Below are 17,216 nucleotides of genomic sequence, written 5' to 3'. Positions count from 1 at the left end.
TTATAATAAAATATGAATATTTGTATCATTTTGGATAACATCGATCAAATATCTATGGACGTGACAACAACTTAATGGACTGAATGAGTAATATTACTATACAAATTATAGTAATATTTTCTTGTCACTCTAATCCATATAATGATTCGAAAAACAACATGAGGATTCCATGAATAAGATTGCTTTTACTTCCATGATGATTTCGGGGACAACACAAGTTCGACAGGGGATGTGTATATTTATAATTATTATCTAGACATCACAAGAATGACATGTCAGTGCTATTTTTTACCTTTTCTTTCTCTCTTTTTTATTTTTGCTAAGATTATTGTATTGCCAATCTACACTTATCTTTATCATCACCCAGAAGCAATAATATTATGATTTTAAATATTTGGATAGGCTACTTGGCTCCTAATTTATTATTAAGACTTATATAAGTTAATATATCTAATAAAAAAGATGTTAGTTAGCCACTGTTGGAAAGAATAGAAGATAAAAAGTTTGATTGAAGAAGCTTTATTGAAGAAGTTTGAATATATTAACATGTCCCTCTCTTTATGAGGGGGATTTTCCTTAACAGAATAGAGAATTTCTCTCAAGAGATTTCCTTGAAAAAATCTTATCTGCTATCAAAGAATATATATATATATATATATACACTAAATTTTTTTATTTTTTATGTATAGTATTTTTTTAATTTTATTTTCATATAGTGTTTCTTTTTTTTTTAATGATATTATTTCTAGTCTCCGCCCCTCACTATCTCTACAACCAAAGCTCATTTACCTTTGCGTCACCACCTCCACCCATCGTGCCCTTGCCCTTGACCTCTTCTGCCTTCCTGTCGACTTCGTATCCTTATTATTTGACTTGACCCCTTAGACAAGTGGTGTTCTCTTCCTCACCCCCATCTTTTATGTCGCCTTTCTTTACCTCTACTCACAATAACGTAGAAAGAAGATGTAGAGCTTTCCGAGGATGAAAAGGTGTTGACAGAGGAACTCATCCGAAGGAAAGGAAAGGACAAAACTCCTACCTCCAAAGGAACGAGGTTGAGTTATGGTAATAACGTGGAGGATGACACAATGATAGTGGAGAGGAGTATGGGATAGTGGTATGATAAGACGGAGGCGATGATTAACGGGTAGAGAATATGAGTAATATCATCTTTTAGAAAATAAAGAGTGTTTTACATTAATAAAATATAAATAAATATTTTATGAGAAAATAATAAAACTTTATGATTTTTTTGAAAAAATTATCATATATATATATATATATATATATATATATATATATATATATATATATATATATATATATATATAATTGCAAGGGTTGAAACAGACAATTGACTTGTATTATATCATCAAGGAAACACGACTAATTGAGACCGATCTAATTATGGCACATCTAACAAGTTGCTCTCGAATCGTTAATTCAAGTATATTAAAATCAATTCGATGTAACATATCTTTAACCATTTTGCGTCACCCTCTTTCATAGTTGACTTTGTTTATAGTTTGGACACAAGTCAAAGTCAAAAGGCACATAAAAGAAATAGGGCTTGCGTGTGCGTGCCATCAACATACCTTAAAGTGACCAATTTTGCGTTGACTACGATAATGGAGTCAGAGCAAACCCAACTCAGCTCAAGTCTATTCACCCGTATCTACTATCGAAAGACACGTCACAAATCCAGATTGTGCTATCAAACCTAAGAAATCCCACCCAAACATTGTTAGTCAACTCGAAACCATTCAACGACACCGGTGTTGGTAAGAGGTGCCAATTAGCAAGTGGAAATCGACCTACTCCTGACTGTTTGTTCATGGCAAGTTGGGTGACCCCACCAAAGATATACTCCTCGTTTTATATTTCTTTTTATTTATGTACATACTATTACCATAATTTCTTACTAATGTAGATTTCTGTCGTCAATATAGATGAAGATTCAAAACCAATATAAATCCATTTTTAATGACCCATTGATTTAACTTGTTGTTTATGTCATGTGATCGATCTTGATGAGTCTATCAATTGAAGTTAATGTATCAATCGAGTGTCGATCATATGAGAATGACATGTCGGTAGTCGTGCATATGTTATATACTCCGTATCACTTATTAATAATAAAAATATATTTAAGAAATTCAATTGCGACTAAAAGTATTCCAATCATGTGTTCGAAAGACCACTGGAATGAGCATTAAATGTTGATGTAATGGAGAATTGGACCGACCAACCTATTTCGTGTAGTTCCGAATCATTTCCATATTTATTATTGTAGATGACATTAGATCTACTCACTACTCTTATAGATTCGGACACCGACCATAAGCACACAAATAGGTATAGGTATACAAATCCTACCCACACGCGTCAATTTCGAATACCATCCGATCGGATTCAGTGTGCTCAAGTGGGGCTCACCACATAGGTATTGAGGTTTTGAGTTGGTAAGGGTGAAGTGTCATTCCTATCAAAACCCCCTTACAAGTCCACCGAGGGCACTACCCAGGCCAATTGGGCCGAGCCCAATTAAAGCCCAGTAAGGTCCTATTTGGATCGAGCTCGGTCCGAGATGTGGGCCTTAGGCCTCTTCTTCTTCCTTCTCCTTCTTCGCGTTTGGAGAGAAGGTTTGGGATTTCTTGATGATCTTTGTCTTGGGCGCGAGAAAGGGGGGAAGCGGGGATGAGTAACGCGAACATCAACGCCGTGTTCTACGCGGACACGTACCACCCGATTCAAGCCGGGAGCATCGACGGCACTGATACCCTCCCCCACGACAACGGCGTCTACCGCGCCGTCCTCTGCTCCGCCGCCGGACTCTGTGAGTGGCTTCAGCTCCTGTACATCCTTCCTCTGTCCCTTCGTTTCGTGTTTTCCTCGCCCCGCCGATGTGAATTCGTGGCTTATTTGGTATCTTTCAGATGACCCGTTCGGCGATCCCAAGGTTATCGGTGATCCCTACTGCACGGTCTTCGTCGGGCGGCTCTCGCGCTTCACCGATGAAGAAACTCTACGAAAGGTGTGATTTTGACTCACAGGTTCTTCTTTGGTCATAGTGATCTTCATTTCTGATTTTACTTGCAGGCGATGAGCAAGTATGGAACGGTGAAAAATTTGCGACTTGTGAGACATATAGGTAAATCCTTGTGCTATGGTGATTGTCCTTCTCTACTATGTTATCTCTCAGAATGCGCTGCCTACATATGCTGTTTGTGAAAATGAGCCTTGGAATACTAGTTGCATTTGGCTTGACGGACAAGTATTTTTGTAGCTTATTGACCACGTTAGAAAGATTATTAGGCTCCAAGCTCCAAGGACCTACGAAAGTAAGGCCCTTAAACATGGCTGAAAACATAAGCTACTTTCTTCTCTAGACATTTTGATACAACAATGCAATTGCTCGCTTTGCATACAATTAAATATGTACGACAACAACAACAAAGTCATAAGTCTCGATTATTTGAGATCGGCTACATGGATCTTTTGTTGCTGTTGAGATCTGTAAGAAGTTATAAGTTTAGTTAAGTTCAGAATACTTAAATCTTTATTTATAGTTTCCATTAAAGCCTTGTTAGGTATTCCTATACCTCTTCTCATACTACTAACATTAATTATTTCATATCTTCTGACTACTACATCCGAAGGTTTCCTAAGCACATGTTCATACCATGTTAAATGATTTTTTCTCATCTTATTCTCGATCGAAACGATACCTAGTTGTTCATGAAGAAGAATTTATTTTCCTATTTTTCATCGTAACTCCACACATACATATTAATATTCTTATTTCGACAGCATAAACTTTTTGTATATGTTATTTTTTAACTGTCCAACACTCAAATCTATAAAGTATTATTGGTCTCACAATTGTCTTATACAATTATATTTATAGACAAGTAATATTTATTAGGTGGCAAACAGCAGCTGTGACATCGCATTCACGGGCCCTAATTCATGTTTTACTATTTTAAGTTTTTTTATTTTCTATTGGGTTGGATCGAATCACTTGAAAGGACAGTGGTCTGTATACTGATCCACACTCGGACTGGTACATATCACCCATTTCGTACTGGTCTAAACAAAATGAAGAATGTTGTTATGAGTTCTGACAAGACTAGATATTGGCAGGCGCATCATGCATGATGTTTTGTAAAACTGTACTGTCCTCAATTGGGAAGTCAATAGCTGGAAGTGCAATGAGAATTTATGCGCACTCGAGGTTGTCCTTAACAATGTCATGGCACCAATTCACTATTTACTTTGGGTTCTCATAGAGATGTCTTAATAGGCATTCATTTGCAACTCAAACATTTATCATATGATAGTTGCTACATACAGGCCAATCCTTCTACATGCACCGTTGACTTGTTTTGTTGGATATGCATTAGGTTGTTAATATGATTGTTTACAGATTAGCCATGGTGTTGGTTTTTTTGTCTTTTGAACTAACAATGTTATCCAAAATTCAGTTAAACTAATTACACTTAGCACTGTAGGTTGGTGTCAATGTATATGTTAGTTGTTTGATCCCCATTTGGTGCTGCTATATGCAGATGATATCCATGCTATATGTATGCGTATTATAACTTTCTTTTGTATGCCCACACTAGAAAAATTTTAAACACAAGGTTAAAGTATTGTTAAATGCTGCTCTATCCTTCAGAAATTTACCAAGTGTATTTCATGTGGATCCGATGTCTTGCATTTCCAGGTTATTGCATCAATTTGAGTATATGTGTCTATGCACATATATACCTTGGTGATGAGTCTATATATCGAATAAGTCCTGCAAGTATTATCTTTGAGTTACAAAACTTTTTCTCTGGTGTTTGCAGTTACTGGTGCCTCACGTGGCTATGCTTTTGTTGAATATGAAACTGAGAGGGAGATGCGTCGTGCATATGAGGTCTTATTTTCACACCTTAATTCACAATCTCTCTGAGTTTTGACAATCGTTGTACTGGTTACATCTAGTTAGTTATGCATATGGTGTCTTCATTAGTTCAATCCAAGGATACAAGATCTTTTGCATATTGACTATTCAGCATCATTCTTTATGTATCTACTATAATATTAGATCCTACTATATTAAGTTTGGTATGTACTATCCATCTGCTGAGACATTTATGTTTTAACTGTTTTTATGAAATAATGCAGCATGAATATGGTATAGAACTTCCATATTTCTGGTGCCAGTCATTAAATTAATGATTTGGCAACTGAGACTCATTTAGTTTGTAGGCTTCACAACTTTTTATTTATAGTGAACTTAATAAATGATGTTACATAGTGAAAGATTGCTGTTATTGAAGCATTTCTAGGAATTAATCATGGACCATCTTTCTCCACAAGATCTGCAAAATTCTTGATTCATTCTAAATCCTGCTTTAGTGGGCTGTATAAAGTATTGAAGCTGCATCTCCATTATCCAGAAATAATTTTAGTCTATTTTCATGCATGATATTTTTGTATATTATCAATAAGGTCTAATCTGCATATTTTCCCTTCATCTTTTTGAGTGACTCATTGGCCAAATCTCAGGTTCCTTGTCAGGGTAGCAAATTGGTATACATTTTTTATTATGCAAACCAAATCTGCTGTATGTTGAGCTGCTAAAAATAATGCATATAAATCCATGGCAAGAAGGAATTCATTTGTGACTTATGAAGTTCAGTATTTTTGTAATTCTCAATTTATTTCATTTGGATCCATGTCACAGTGTTACCAAGTTAATGGACTAGGCTCTTTGCTTTTTCACAGATAATGCTTGTCCAGATGCTAGAAAAGTGACCATACTTGAACATTATCAAATTGATGGGCTGGTGGGAGAAGAATAGTGCTTATCATACCCAGAGGGATTTTCAGGAGAATCAATCCACTGAGGTCCATGCTATGCACGGGAAATTGTTGAAATCAGAATAATACAGCTAATAAACAGGATAAGTGAGAAATTAGAAAAAGGAGTCAATGTTCAATCTAGAGCAGTGTGTTCCATAATTTATACTACATAATGGTGCTTCAGAGGAAACTGAGATTCTGTCAGAGGAAGCCCTGTCTTCTTCTTTCCTCTTCTATTGAAAAAGCAACTCTCTTAATAGATAGATTATTCCAGCAACAATTCAGCTTCCAAGCCAACCCTAAATTTTAATGTTATGCAAAATTTTATCAAGAACTTAAAGCATGTAAAATAGAACACCTGAAAATATTTGACCCCTTTAATTGTGGTTGCATGAGAGTGAAATACATATGTTGTTGTATCTGGGCTTCAAGCTGTAACACAATTAGGGATAGCTTTTGCTTTTTCATCTATTAATGCTATCAGACACTGACCGTGTTTGTTATACTGGCAGGATGCACATCATTCTTTGATTGATGATTATGAAGTTATTGTTGACTACTACCGGCAACATCTGATGCCTGGATGGATCCCAAGAAGATTAGGTATGTTAAAGCACTCATAACATTATTCGATCTTTCAGCACTCATTGAACTCTCTGTACTCTTTATAAAAGGAGGGGGACTCGGAGGCAAGAAGGAATCTGGTCAACTTCGGTTTGGAGGTCGAGAGAGGCCATTTCGAGCACCTTTGTGCGTACTAGGCCTTAAGTTTGAGCTGCTTTGTTTAATAATTTCGACTCACTATTTCTTGAGCAATTATTTTCGCGTCTCTGCTGTTCCACGTAAATTCTTTTTCACAAAGCAATTACCGATGACCAAAATGCTCCATGTTTTTTTGCCTAAGCAGACGCCCAATTCCATATGCCGATTTACAACGGCTTGGTATTCCACCTCCACCTGAAGGGCGATATATGTCACGTTTTCAGGTATTATATTTTTGGATCTAGTTCCTACTTCATCAGACAAACTGTTCAACTATCACCATCTTTTGATGAGTTTCTTTATTATTGCAAAGTTTTAGAACACTATCTTCCAGCTGAATTATCTGCACTAATTCAATAGCAGAAATTTGTTAAAAACTGATAAACTTGTAAAGTTTATTATCCCTGCCGAGTATAATTGTTCTGTAGAATTAGCCTATAATATAAGAGATCAATTCCTAGTACTTTCTTGATCGTATCTGTCAACCGGGACAACATCTACGAACTAACTCTTCGTTGCCTACTATTATGAAGGTTCCATCGCCGCCTAGGTGCAGAAGCAGCCATGCAGACATGGATGATTCACCTGCTCGGCAGAGAAGATCTCGTGACACGGAAGAACCCTCTCATAGGCGACATAGGAGATCAGCTGATAGAGATGATTCCTCCCACAAGCATCATAAACATCGAGAACATTCGCATCAGCATAAGAAGAGATCGACAAGCAGAGATTACGATTTCTTAGATCATTGACTAGATGCCTAACATGTTATCCTTAATGGACCTTAGATCTCCGACCTTTGTTCTCAGCATATGCTCAGGATAATCAGAAGTATTACATTCTGCTCATACATGTCCAGTGACAGGCAAAATCTTTGATTGATTTTGAAGTACTTTCTTGTTGTACTCCTCAAGACTGGGTTGATCTTTTGGATGTTCTGAATCACACCAAATCAGCTCAAGTGTTTGATGTCAAATTGCTGATGTTTTCACAACCAGCATCAAACAATGAAACTCTTATTGAAGTCAAAAAGGGTTTTTAGAGATCCAAAGCTCTGAGAAGGCAATCTTTACCTCAGACTTGTTTGTTTGAACTGCAAAACTTGAAAGAAACGGCAAGACCAACTCTAGATTGAAGAAGAAGATTTCACGAACATAAAACCATTCCAATTCTGCTGATTCTTTGCACCTTAATACTCAAAATGAAATAAAATTCTATACATAAGAGAGAAAAACGATCAACCAAAATTGACCTGTCAAAAAAGAGCTCTCATGTTTGCCTGATGAACAAGACCGTCCCCGGTCCGATATCATCACTGTCGACGATGTGCGGATTGTCGTCCAGAATGAAAATATCGTCGCACTTCACACTGATGGTCTGCAGGGTCTCACCCTCCTCGGCGACGTACAGCTCGGCACAGCCGCCGCCGTCCCTCAGACGCCGGGCGTCGCTGCCGACGGCAAAGATGGCCTGAAGGATGAACAGCACGGTTAGCAATCTCATGGTGGCTTACCACAGTACCGCTTTGACCGATGAAGAGATGAGTTTGCAGATTGATCTCTCTCTCTCTCCTTTCTCTGTATATATGTATGCACTGAGAACGGCCACAGGAGGACTTGGTCAAGACTTCACGGTGAAGGCTTGCGAAGACTGCAGACGGTGGCGGAGCTGACCGTTGGCTGCTTCAACGCCAAGAGTACGACGAAAGAGAGAACTAAATGGAAGTAGCGTAATCATTTCATCATGTTCATCTAAAAGCCATCTTTTGAATGTGTCAAATTGCGTTGTTTGTGATGTGTTTTTTGAAGGCCTCGAAACATTTTTACACTGTATTATTAAGTAGGAAGAATTTGCATAGAAAAACAAATTTCATGGTAAAATCTGTTGGATCGACTCTCGAGAAAAAATGGATGTGATTTAGAAATTTAGGACACAAAAATTCTGATTTTTTTGATACTTTCATTAGCTCATCTCTTTCTAAACCTCCATCATCATATGCTAATTTTTTCGTCTCCCCGCGCTTTATTTATTCTTTTACTGCAGCTTTCAGATGCATTATTGGATCATACCACTAATTAAGAAAATTTTATAGAGTTTAGCAAAAAAGTTAATTTAATTTTTATTAATTATATATTCTTTGATCATAAAATGTTTGAATGATATTAGGGTTTTGGTTTGTTGTAGAGTTTGGATATAGGAAGTCATAGCTGTGTATATATTTCTAGAATTTACATAAATATAATGCATGAAGGCAGATAAGGATTGTTATAGTAATATATCAGCACACCATTATTGAATTCCAAGTAGCAGATGTGGATGAAGCAGGTAGGAATTGAATACTGCATGTCTCAATCCTGCCATTGATAACTCACATAGGTGAGCTAAAATGCTACAAGATTCAAGATCTGTTCACCTAATCTTTGGTCAGCCATTGTGTCCTGGTAATCTGAATTATGCATCACATGTTGATGGCAAAGCAAGTTTGGGGTTGATATGATGTTTAAGAACCATGGAAGGTTCACCACTTTGTTTTTGTTTTTGTTTCTAGAGAGGCTGATATGACTCAATTTAGTAGGTCGGCATCAAAAAAAGAGTTAGTAATCAGATAGGAAAGTTGCCTTCAAATCTACGTAGAACTCTTCTATATTGTATTAAGAACGTAAGACTCTCTATGTAGGGCTAATTACATATTACCTCTTATTGTTAGATCTCTTTAGCATTCTGATCCATAGATTTCAATTGAAATCCCTATAGTTATAAAAGTGAAACATTTAACCTCATTTATTCTAACATCGTTGGCTTTACTGACGAAAGATACAACATGTGATAGCACATGCTTGAATGGTTTCACATTGCTTTGCTTCACTTGCCTCCTCTCTCTTCGTCGTCGGTAACGCAAATGCCTCACTTGCCTCTTCTTTCTCCTCCGACGCTAACACAGATGTTAAGTGACGCCAAAGGAGGAAGAGGAGGCAAAGTGGTGCGGCACCAACGCAGATGCCTCACCGCTATGCCTCCTCTTCCTTCTTATCGTCGATATTTGGATCGATATCCGCAAAATCGAGCACCGCATCGTTATCATCGACCACCATCACAATAGTCACCCATGATGCTACCATCCGTCACCATTATTAAAAATATATTTTTGTCCATCATTTTTGTATTATTCATGCATGTGCTGTCACGTGTTATATCTTCCGTCGGTAAAGCCAATAACGTTAGGGTAAATGTTTCACTTTCATAACTCTAGGGATTTCAATATAAATTTTTTAAGCCTAAAAATTGAGATACTAAAGTGTAATTAACCACTTAAGTATTATGAAAATAAATTATCCCCAACTGCTGATAGCATTTACAAGGAAAACACTATACATTTCAACCATATGGAGAAGGAAGTCCATTGCTGTACCTCCTTTCACTTGTATTACAAGCACCATTGCTCCCACAGAAATCACTCTCCTAAGCAACCAGTTTCAAAGACCTACATGTTCACCTAATGTTTCATCAATGATGTGATTCAAAATGTGTGAAATCTTATGCTCAGAAGATGTTCACCATTTGATGGAAGGCAAATATGAAGTGCTATCATGTATAAGAAACATGTTTTGTTTTAGTTTCATGAGCATTCACATTATGGTAGCAATTCTATCTGTTTGGTAGATTGGATGAGTAAAACAGAGAGAAGGAAAAATAAGCTGTAACATAAGTTACATTATTAACTAGCTTCCTTGTTGAAACATTAGGAGTGTCAACAAGTAGTGCACAGTTACTGCTAAAAGTTTTTTACTGTTACAATATCAAATACATTTTTGAAGTCTGTGTTTCAAGAGAATATAAAAACAGTCCTCATTATTGACTAATTTTATTTTCTACTACATCTGGATTACGAGAAATCATTAAGCTCATCAGATAACAATGAACAAATGCTACGATGAGGAATCATTATTCCACTTGTAGAGGGCGAACCTAGTGTACGAGACATCCGCTAATGCAGGATACATAACCTTAAATCTATAGTTAGAGAGGAGGTTATTTTTTAGACTTGATCTGTGGTCTCTCAAGTCGCAAGAGAACAACCTTTTCATTATATCAAGGTCCGCCCTCTAATACTACAAGACTGAGTCCCTCCCCTAATTCAAGATGATAATTTTTTCTCATTTAATTATTAGAATATACTCAATCTAATTCTAACATTGTCAATGATGGGTGAGGAGAACTTGGTTTCCATTTTCTAATTTTATCAGGATATTTTTACATGTTGTATTTCTATATCCATAACTAGAGATGAGTATATGAACATTCTCACAGCATGACTTGGTCAGAAGTTGAAAGGACAGTGGTAGATATGTATATCTTGTAAGGAAAAAGGAAAGCAAGTAGTATATGAACATTCTCATTGCATGAATTGGTCAGAAGTTGAAAGGACTGTGGTAGATAAGTCAATCTTGTAAGGAAAAAGGAAGACATGTAGTACATGAACATGTTATGGCATGATTTGGACAGAAGTTGAAAGGACTATGTTAGACAAGTAAATCTTGTGAGCAAAAGCAAAACATGTAAAAGATGGCATCACTAATCAAAAAAGAAAAACTGAAGTTGTAAGACCATATTCAGATCCATAAAAGTATTTATGATCTGGAGAGATGAGAACCTTAATAACACACATATATTGGTCAATCCAATTCTAGTGATCACTGGGTCTCACTGCTCTTCTTTTTCTATCTAGTCCTCAGCTTATCTTCATTCAGATTTCCTCCTATTCTTTGTAAGTTGGTAGATTTGCACTTGGCTAACAAAATGACACAGCTATCACTTAAGGAGTTCCCATCAATATCTAGCCAACTTGACAAATTAACCAATGAATAGTCACTACATGAACTCGACCTGGTGCTTTTTGCCAGTATCACCAAGAGTGTGTGTTCTCCATCATCTACTTCTATTGTCTTTTTTTATCTTAAGAAGTAACTATGAATTTAACCTATCACAGATGTCCTTTTCTTCTTAAAGTCCCCGGCATACTAACTTAATTATGTATTGGTAACAACCAGTAGTTTAGGAAAGCAAAAGGTAATCTGAAGATGCTTGATAACTTCATGAAACTAATGAAAATGAACTTATATTGCTAGTGCAGCTAATCCGTGCACTAACTCATTTTCTCTCAAACCATACAAGTAAATTTCTAGCAACACAAGCTCCTCCTTTCCTTGTGAATCATTGTCTGACAAAGAGGTTAATAAGCTAAATTGCTAGCATTATCTACTTTGCAGAATCAATAGTGTCTGAAGCTACCATTTCAAGAGTATTTATTTAGTGCCGTTCTGCAGCAGCATGGCTGATACAAGAAGTTAAACACAGAAAACCCAAACCTTCAGTGTGGTTTTGTTGGATCAGGGGCTAAATCAGCAGTTACTATTTTGCAGCTAAATCTCCAGACAAACCTATGCTTTTGTCATTGTGGAATATCAGACTGTCTCTGGATGCCTAGCCATGTACATAAACAGATAAAAGGAGTTAGTCCAGATGATCTAAATAAACAAATTTCTGAGAACCTGTAACACAAACAAAGCAAGTTCAAATCTGTCACATTACTAATAGTACCATAAACCCATGCTAGAATTTTCATGATCACACCTTGTTGAGATCTGAGGTGCAGTCAAGACATGTCATCATCGGTTTTACCATTTAATTACTCTTTGTTGCAGCTAAACCGATTACATCGAAAAATTACTGATATGTTAATAATTTCGAAACCAAGAAGAATCATATTATTCATCCTGTATCATACATGAAAAGAGGAAGTTCTCTTCTTTACATGTCGGCAGGTCAGTCATGATAAATTGGTCCTTCTCTTTACTTCCTCTCTGTTCTTTTTGTCATATGCCTTCATTTTCCATCTGTTCCTCTGAAAATAGAATGTCTTAATATCAGGGGCTTCAAGCAGAGGATTCACTCGACATAGAACATCCTTGGCATTAGATTTACAAGGTTATCACTTCTTACCTCAGCAGACTAACTCCTAAAGGAAATGCGAACTCTTTCAGCTGCATAATCGGAGAGTACATGCTACTGCCTGGGCCCAATACTTGAGCCTTGCTTTAACTTCATCTGGATCATCTCCTAGTAGATACACCAAAGACATTTGAATTAGGAAACTGGATCATATTACAATAATAAATCTACAGAAAAGTTTCTATAAGCCCAATAAGATGAGAAATTCATATCTGGCACACTATTAGTTAGATCAAATGTATGAGGGGAAAAAAAAGTGCTTTTTTAGATAGTGAATCTAGATATATCAAATTATATCAAGTCAGAGCATCAAAATAACCTTTCACTAATTTGGTTCTTACCAGTTGCAGAAGAATCAATTTATCAAACATTTCAAAGAAATTTGTAGCCCTAAGATGATGGACATTTCGATGATAGCAATCATACCTATCCACAAACATATATCCACTGTTTTAGAAAAGAAGATGGAATCTTTAGCTCCATTTCCTACCGAAAGGAAAACGAAGAACTTGATTCGATTTCAGACAGAGAAGCGAGAAGTTATCATACTACCAGGACTGGAGATCTTCCAATTGGCGATGGGAGGTGAATCTTCAGGAGGCATTGGTTGGCGCTGATCGTTCAGGTGGAACATCTGGCTCATGGAGTAGCAGAGCTCCAGCGCCGGGAGCGTGTTGCGGAGCTCTGGGATCCCCTCGTAGTTGAACCCGAACCCTAGGTCGAGGCAACCCTTGAGCTCTTCCAGGTCCTCCTCCGTCAGGCTCCTCGTCCCCGCTATCCCGCCCGGCCACCTCTCCCCGCCGCTCACCGTGTCCACGACATATCCCTGCAGAGTCACCCCACCGCCATCGCCGCCCTTCCGCGGACACGCCTTCCCCCCGCACCGCCACCTCCGTCCAGACCACCCCTTCGCCCCCTCGTCCGCCGCCATGCCCTGGTCCTCCTCCCCTCCTCCGCGGAGGCAACGGTTCCAATTCCTCTCTCCCGGCACGCGATGGACCGCGGCATTTAAATGGCTCAAAGTAACGTACCATAACTCGATGATCATCATCATCAACATCGCAACGATGATGAACGAACGGATGGACGTGTTATATACCACATAAAGTTCGATGTACCCGTCACGTACCCGCATCTCTCGCTGTGAGAGGGTCCGACTGGATGCCGGCATGTGGGCCCCGAGAGTGGTATGTGACGCCGATGATGACGTAATGACTCGATCACTCTCACTTATTACCGTTATGTTATTTTTATTTAAGGGTAAACTTTCTTAAAAAAATCTAAGTTTTTAATTTTTTTAGAGCGTAATTATTCTCGCACAGTACTTTTTATCTTTTTTAAATATTAAGAATATCTTTAGCCTTTGATTATTGTCTGTCTTATTATTTGCGCTCATCATCTATTGTCCTCAAATGTGTCATCGTCCTTTATCTGTTAGTTATTGTTATGCTCTTATCCATCAATCTTCACCCTCCCATGTTAAAAGAGTTCGTCGCTCATCCATGGCCTCCATCACTCGTAGTCGAAATGTTTGATGCTTTGCCTATCTTGATATGGCACATCAATCTTTTCTTCATTGCTTCCTCATCTTCCTTATGCAGTGGTAGGAAGGTTTATTCTTTCACCTTTACCTCTTTGGCCTATTTGAAATCTTTACTATCGACGGTCTCATCACCTCATTCATCTATCTCCTTAGTTTCATCTGCATTACCTTCATTTATATTGTTGTCTCCTCCAACAATGAGGAGGACAACTTCCTCCTCTCTAGCATCACCCTTGCCCTTGCTGCTCCCATTCCCTTACCCTCTCTCACCACCATTTGTCCCCTCCTTTGCACCGACATTGTTGTCATTTGCTCCCTCCCTTATCTAACTCTCTTAATAATGGAGATGGTAGGGTGAAGGCGAGGCTTTAGCAACGAACGATGGTGAGGGTATAGCTAATAAACAAGGGCAAGATATCTCAATAGTGATAAATGAGAGCGAGACGCACGGACAAGAGCGAGGGCAATGTATCTCAACAATGATAGACAAGAGCGAGGGTGATGAGTAGAGATAGCCACATAAATATGATAAAACTTAGTAGTGAGATAGAGGTGACAAGCGGTGATCATCGCATGATGAATGTAATAATTGGTGAGGTGGAGATCAAAAGTAATCTTTTCAGAAAATAAAAAAGTGTTATATGGGAATAAAAAAAAAACACACCACGTAGAAAAATAAGAACTTAGAGCTTTTTTTGAGAAATTTATCCCTTATTTAATTTAAATTTTAATGTCTATCATAAAATAATATTCATTCTTCATATTCCGTACGCAGGATTCATGCAGCAGCAAATTGGGTTTCATTTTAAGAGCGATGTTAAGAAGGAAACTTGATATATTCGGAATCGTATTCTCTCTTCAAAATTTGACGATGTACAACTTATTTTTGCATTTGAAGACTAATCACGCAAGTCTAGAAATATACACTCTGGGAATTTTGACAAACACCTGCAAGACGCGGCCACTCTGTCTTTGCCTCAGCATAGGTATTCATTCAGTGACTAGATCGTTAAAGGCCACAGAAAAGACGGATATCTCAATCCAAGCAGATCAACGAAACCTGCAGCGTGATACTACTACCACTTGGAAAGAGGACGAAGACGAAGACGAAGACGAAGAGACAGGAACTTTTAGTCCCACATCGCTCGATTCAGTCTGTGGGTCGCGCCGAGTTGCTATATAAGATGTGGGACGGCCTTCGTTTCAAACCACGCAGCTGCGTGGTGAGCACAAAGCGAACTATTCTTTCGCCTTTTACTAAAGAATACCGTGTGCACGCCACATAAAGCAGCATACGCCAATTTTTTGAGGGGTTATCTCTTTCTAGAGAGGGCTCCAACAAAGCTAATCTAAAATCTTGGAAACTGGGATTGATGCTTTCTTCACTAAGCTTCCTTGCTAATAACATCGGTACTATTGCTTCTTCTATTGGTTGGGTTAATATATATTAGGTATTGTGAGCAAAATCATACAATCGTAGTAGGGTTTTTTTTCTTATTTGGTCATTCTGAATCCAAGTGAACTTCTCATATCTTTGACAAGGCAACAACTTTGTTTGGATGTGTTCATCACCACATTCATATTGATTCCTCCATATGAAGCTGTGGTCCAAACCATAGTTGATGCAGAACTCCAAATATCTGAGGACCACTAGAGAGAATCATTTTCAAGGCCTCCAGGGATTGGACCACAGTTGCAAATAAAGCAGATGAGCAAGGAATGCTTTTTTGCAGACCTTTTTCTTGTGTCTGTCATGGAGCATATTTGCTCATCTGCCAAGAGCACTTTTGATATGTGGGGAACAATTTCTACTGGGCCAGGAATTTGGTACCCTTTTCCTTGTCTCAGATCTGGGCAACTTGAAGCAGTCCATATGTAAGAAAAGCTACTTGGCAGGCAAAGACACAAACCAGCTAACATCACATCTTGAAGTGATTGAACACATGTTCAAAGAATCTTGCCTTTTGACTTCCCAAAAGAACATAATTTTGTCCCTTGCTCCATGCATCACATTTGAAAATGACTAAGATTGTTCTTTTGCGACCAGGAAATCATGATTTTAAGATAAAACTACTGTTAAGATTTACTAGAATTTCACATAGAATAATAACCATCACTTCAAACTCTAAATGGAATGCAGTTAATTGACTTATGGTGCATAATCTTTTGTAAAATCTAATGTAATATGAATTGTATGGGTCCATGACATGAGGGCCATCTATGTTTAATAAAACCTGGTTCAGTCCACATCTATTCTTTGTTACTTCCTACTTGCTACCAGAAGCAACTCTGAGGGGTACCATTCTTGTTTGCCATGCTACATATATTTACTTTCAGAATGTTTTTGTACCATTTTCATTTCTAACCCATGGAAAAACATCATAACATTTCTCAGATGATCATGATGGTTATAATGCAGATTAACTGGAACTCAAAAACTAGTAACTAGGTTTAATCTTTTTGTTCCTCTTCTTTTCCACATTGTTGAAATTGTTTTTACTGTCTTCAGTATATGCAGTTAGCTTTAGAGAGATTTGTAAGGTTCAATCATCATTATCCTACCAATGTGTTGAACTTGTAATATGTAAAAAAATTATGCTGCTCCAAACCTTACATTCCATCCTTGCTAGTGAAACCTCTCTAATTGGAGTTCTCTCATACAGCCATGCTTGTGTTTGTCATTGATGTTGTGATTCTGTAAGCATTGTCTACAGAAGAAGAAAACTGTCCTCCAATGATTTGTAGACATTTAAAGCTTTAATATAAACCATGTCACTGTCCACTTCTAATCAGAGCATATGAGTTCAGACAAAGATAAAGAATCAGTATGGATGTCAATTGGATATATGGAACAAATGATTATGACACCATCTCAATCACATCGATCATGTTTCTTATACAGGAAAATTCTAAAGCAAACATGAAAAGAAGGAAGAATGAAAAGGGCAAACTAAGAAATCATTCAAATATCACATTAGGTTGACATAGGTTCATTCAATATTTTAGAATATATTCACAGTCATTTTATTTATTTAGAATGATGCAGCAA

General features: G+C 37.6%; 2 protein-coding genes and 1 non-coding gene across 3 annotated transcripts; 2 read left to right on the top strand and 1 right to left on the bottom strand.

Annotated features, from left to right (window-relative positions):
- The first annotated feature begins 2,553 nt into the window (after window positions 1–2,553).
- LOC135587279 (U11/U12 small nuclear ribonucleoprotein 35 kDa protein-like) lies at window positions 2,554–7,528 on the top strand. The gene is made up of 8 exons (XM_065078504.1): window positions 2,554–2,836; window positions 2,937–3,034; window positions 3,100–3,151; window positions 4,851–4,921; window positions 6,366–6,456; window positions 6,528–6,603; window positions 6,761–6,839; window positions 7,149–7,528. The coding sequence occupies exons 1-8, from the start codon at window positions 2,698–2,700 to the stop codon at window positions 7,365–7,367; spliced, it is 825 nt and encodes a 274-aa protein (XP_064934576.1). The 5' UTR covers window positions 2,554–2,697; the 3' UTR covers window positions 7,368–7,528.
- Window positions 7,529–12,365: 4,837 nt separating this feature from the next.
- Window positions 12,366–13,795, bottom strand: LOC135588968 (uncharacterized). Its single transcript, XM_065081299.1, has 3 exons — window positions 13,177–13,795; window positions 12,616–12,732; window positions 12,366–12,517 (listed from the first exon to the last, which is right to left on the bottom strand). Exons 1-2 carry the CDS (start codon window positions 13,793–13,795, stop codon window positions 12,653–12,655), a joined length of 699 nt encoding a protein of 232 aa, XP_064937371.1. The 3' UTR covers window positions 12,366–12,517; window positions 12,616–12,652.
- A 1,586-nt stretch (window positions 13,796–15,381) lies between these two features.
- LOC135591873 (U5 spliceosomal RNA) lies at window positions 15,382–15,502 on the top strand. The gene has a single exon (XR_010478640.1). It is a non-coding gene; the product is annotated as a U5 spliceosomal RNA (small nuclear RNA).
- The last annotated feature ends 1,714 nt before the right edge of the window (window positions 15,503–17,216 follow it).

The sequence above is a fragment of the Musa acuminata genome, chromosome BXJ1-8 (genome assembly GCF_036884655.1).
Source record: "Musa acuminata AAA Group cultivar baxijiao chromosome BXJ1-8, Cavendish_Baxijiao_AAA, whole genome shotgun sequence".
Classification (NCBI taxonomy): Eukaryota; Viridiplantae; Streptophyta; class Magnoliopsida; order Zingiberales; family Musaceae; genus Musa; species Musa acuminata.
The sequence above is the reverse complement of the archived record's forward strand: the minus strand, read 5'-3'. Positions and strand labels throughout refer to the sequence as shown.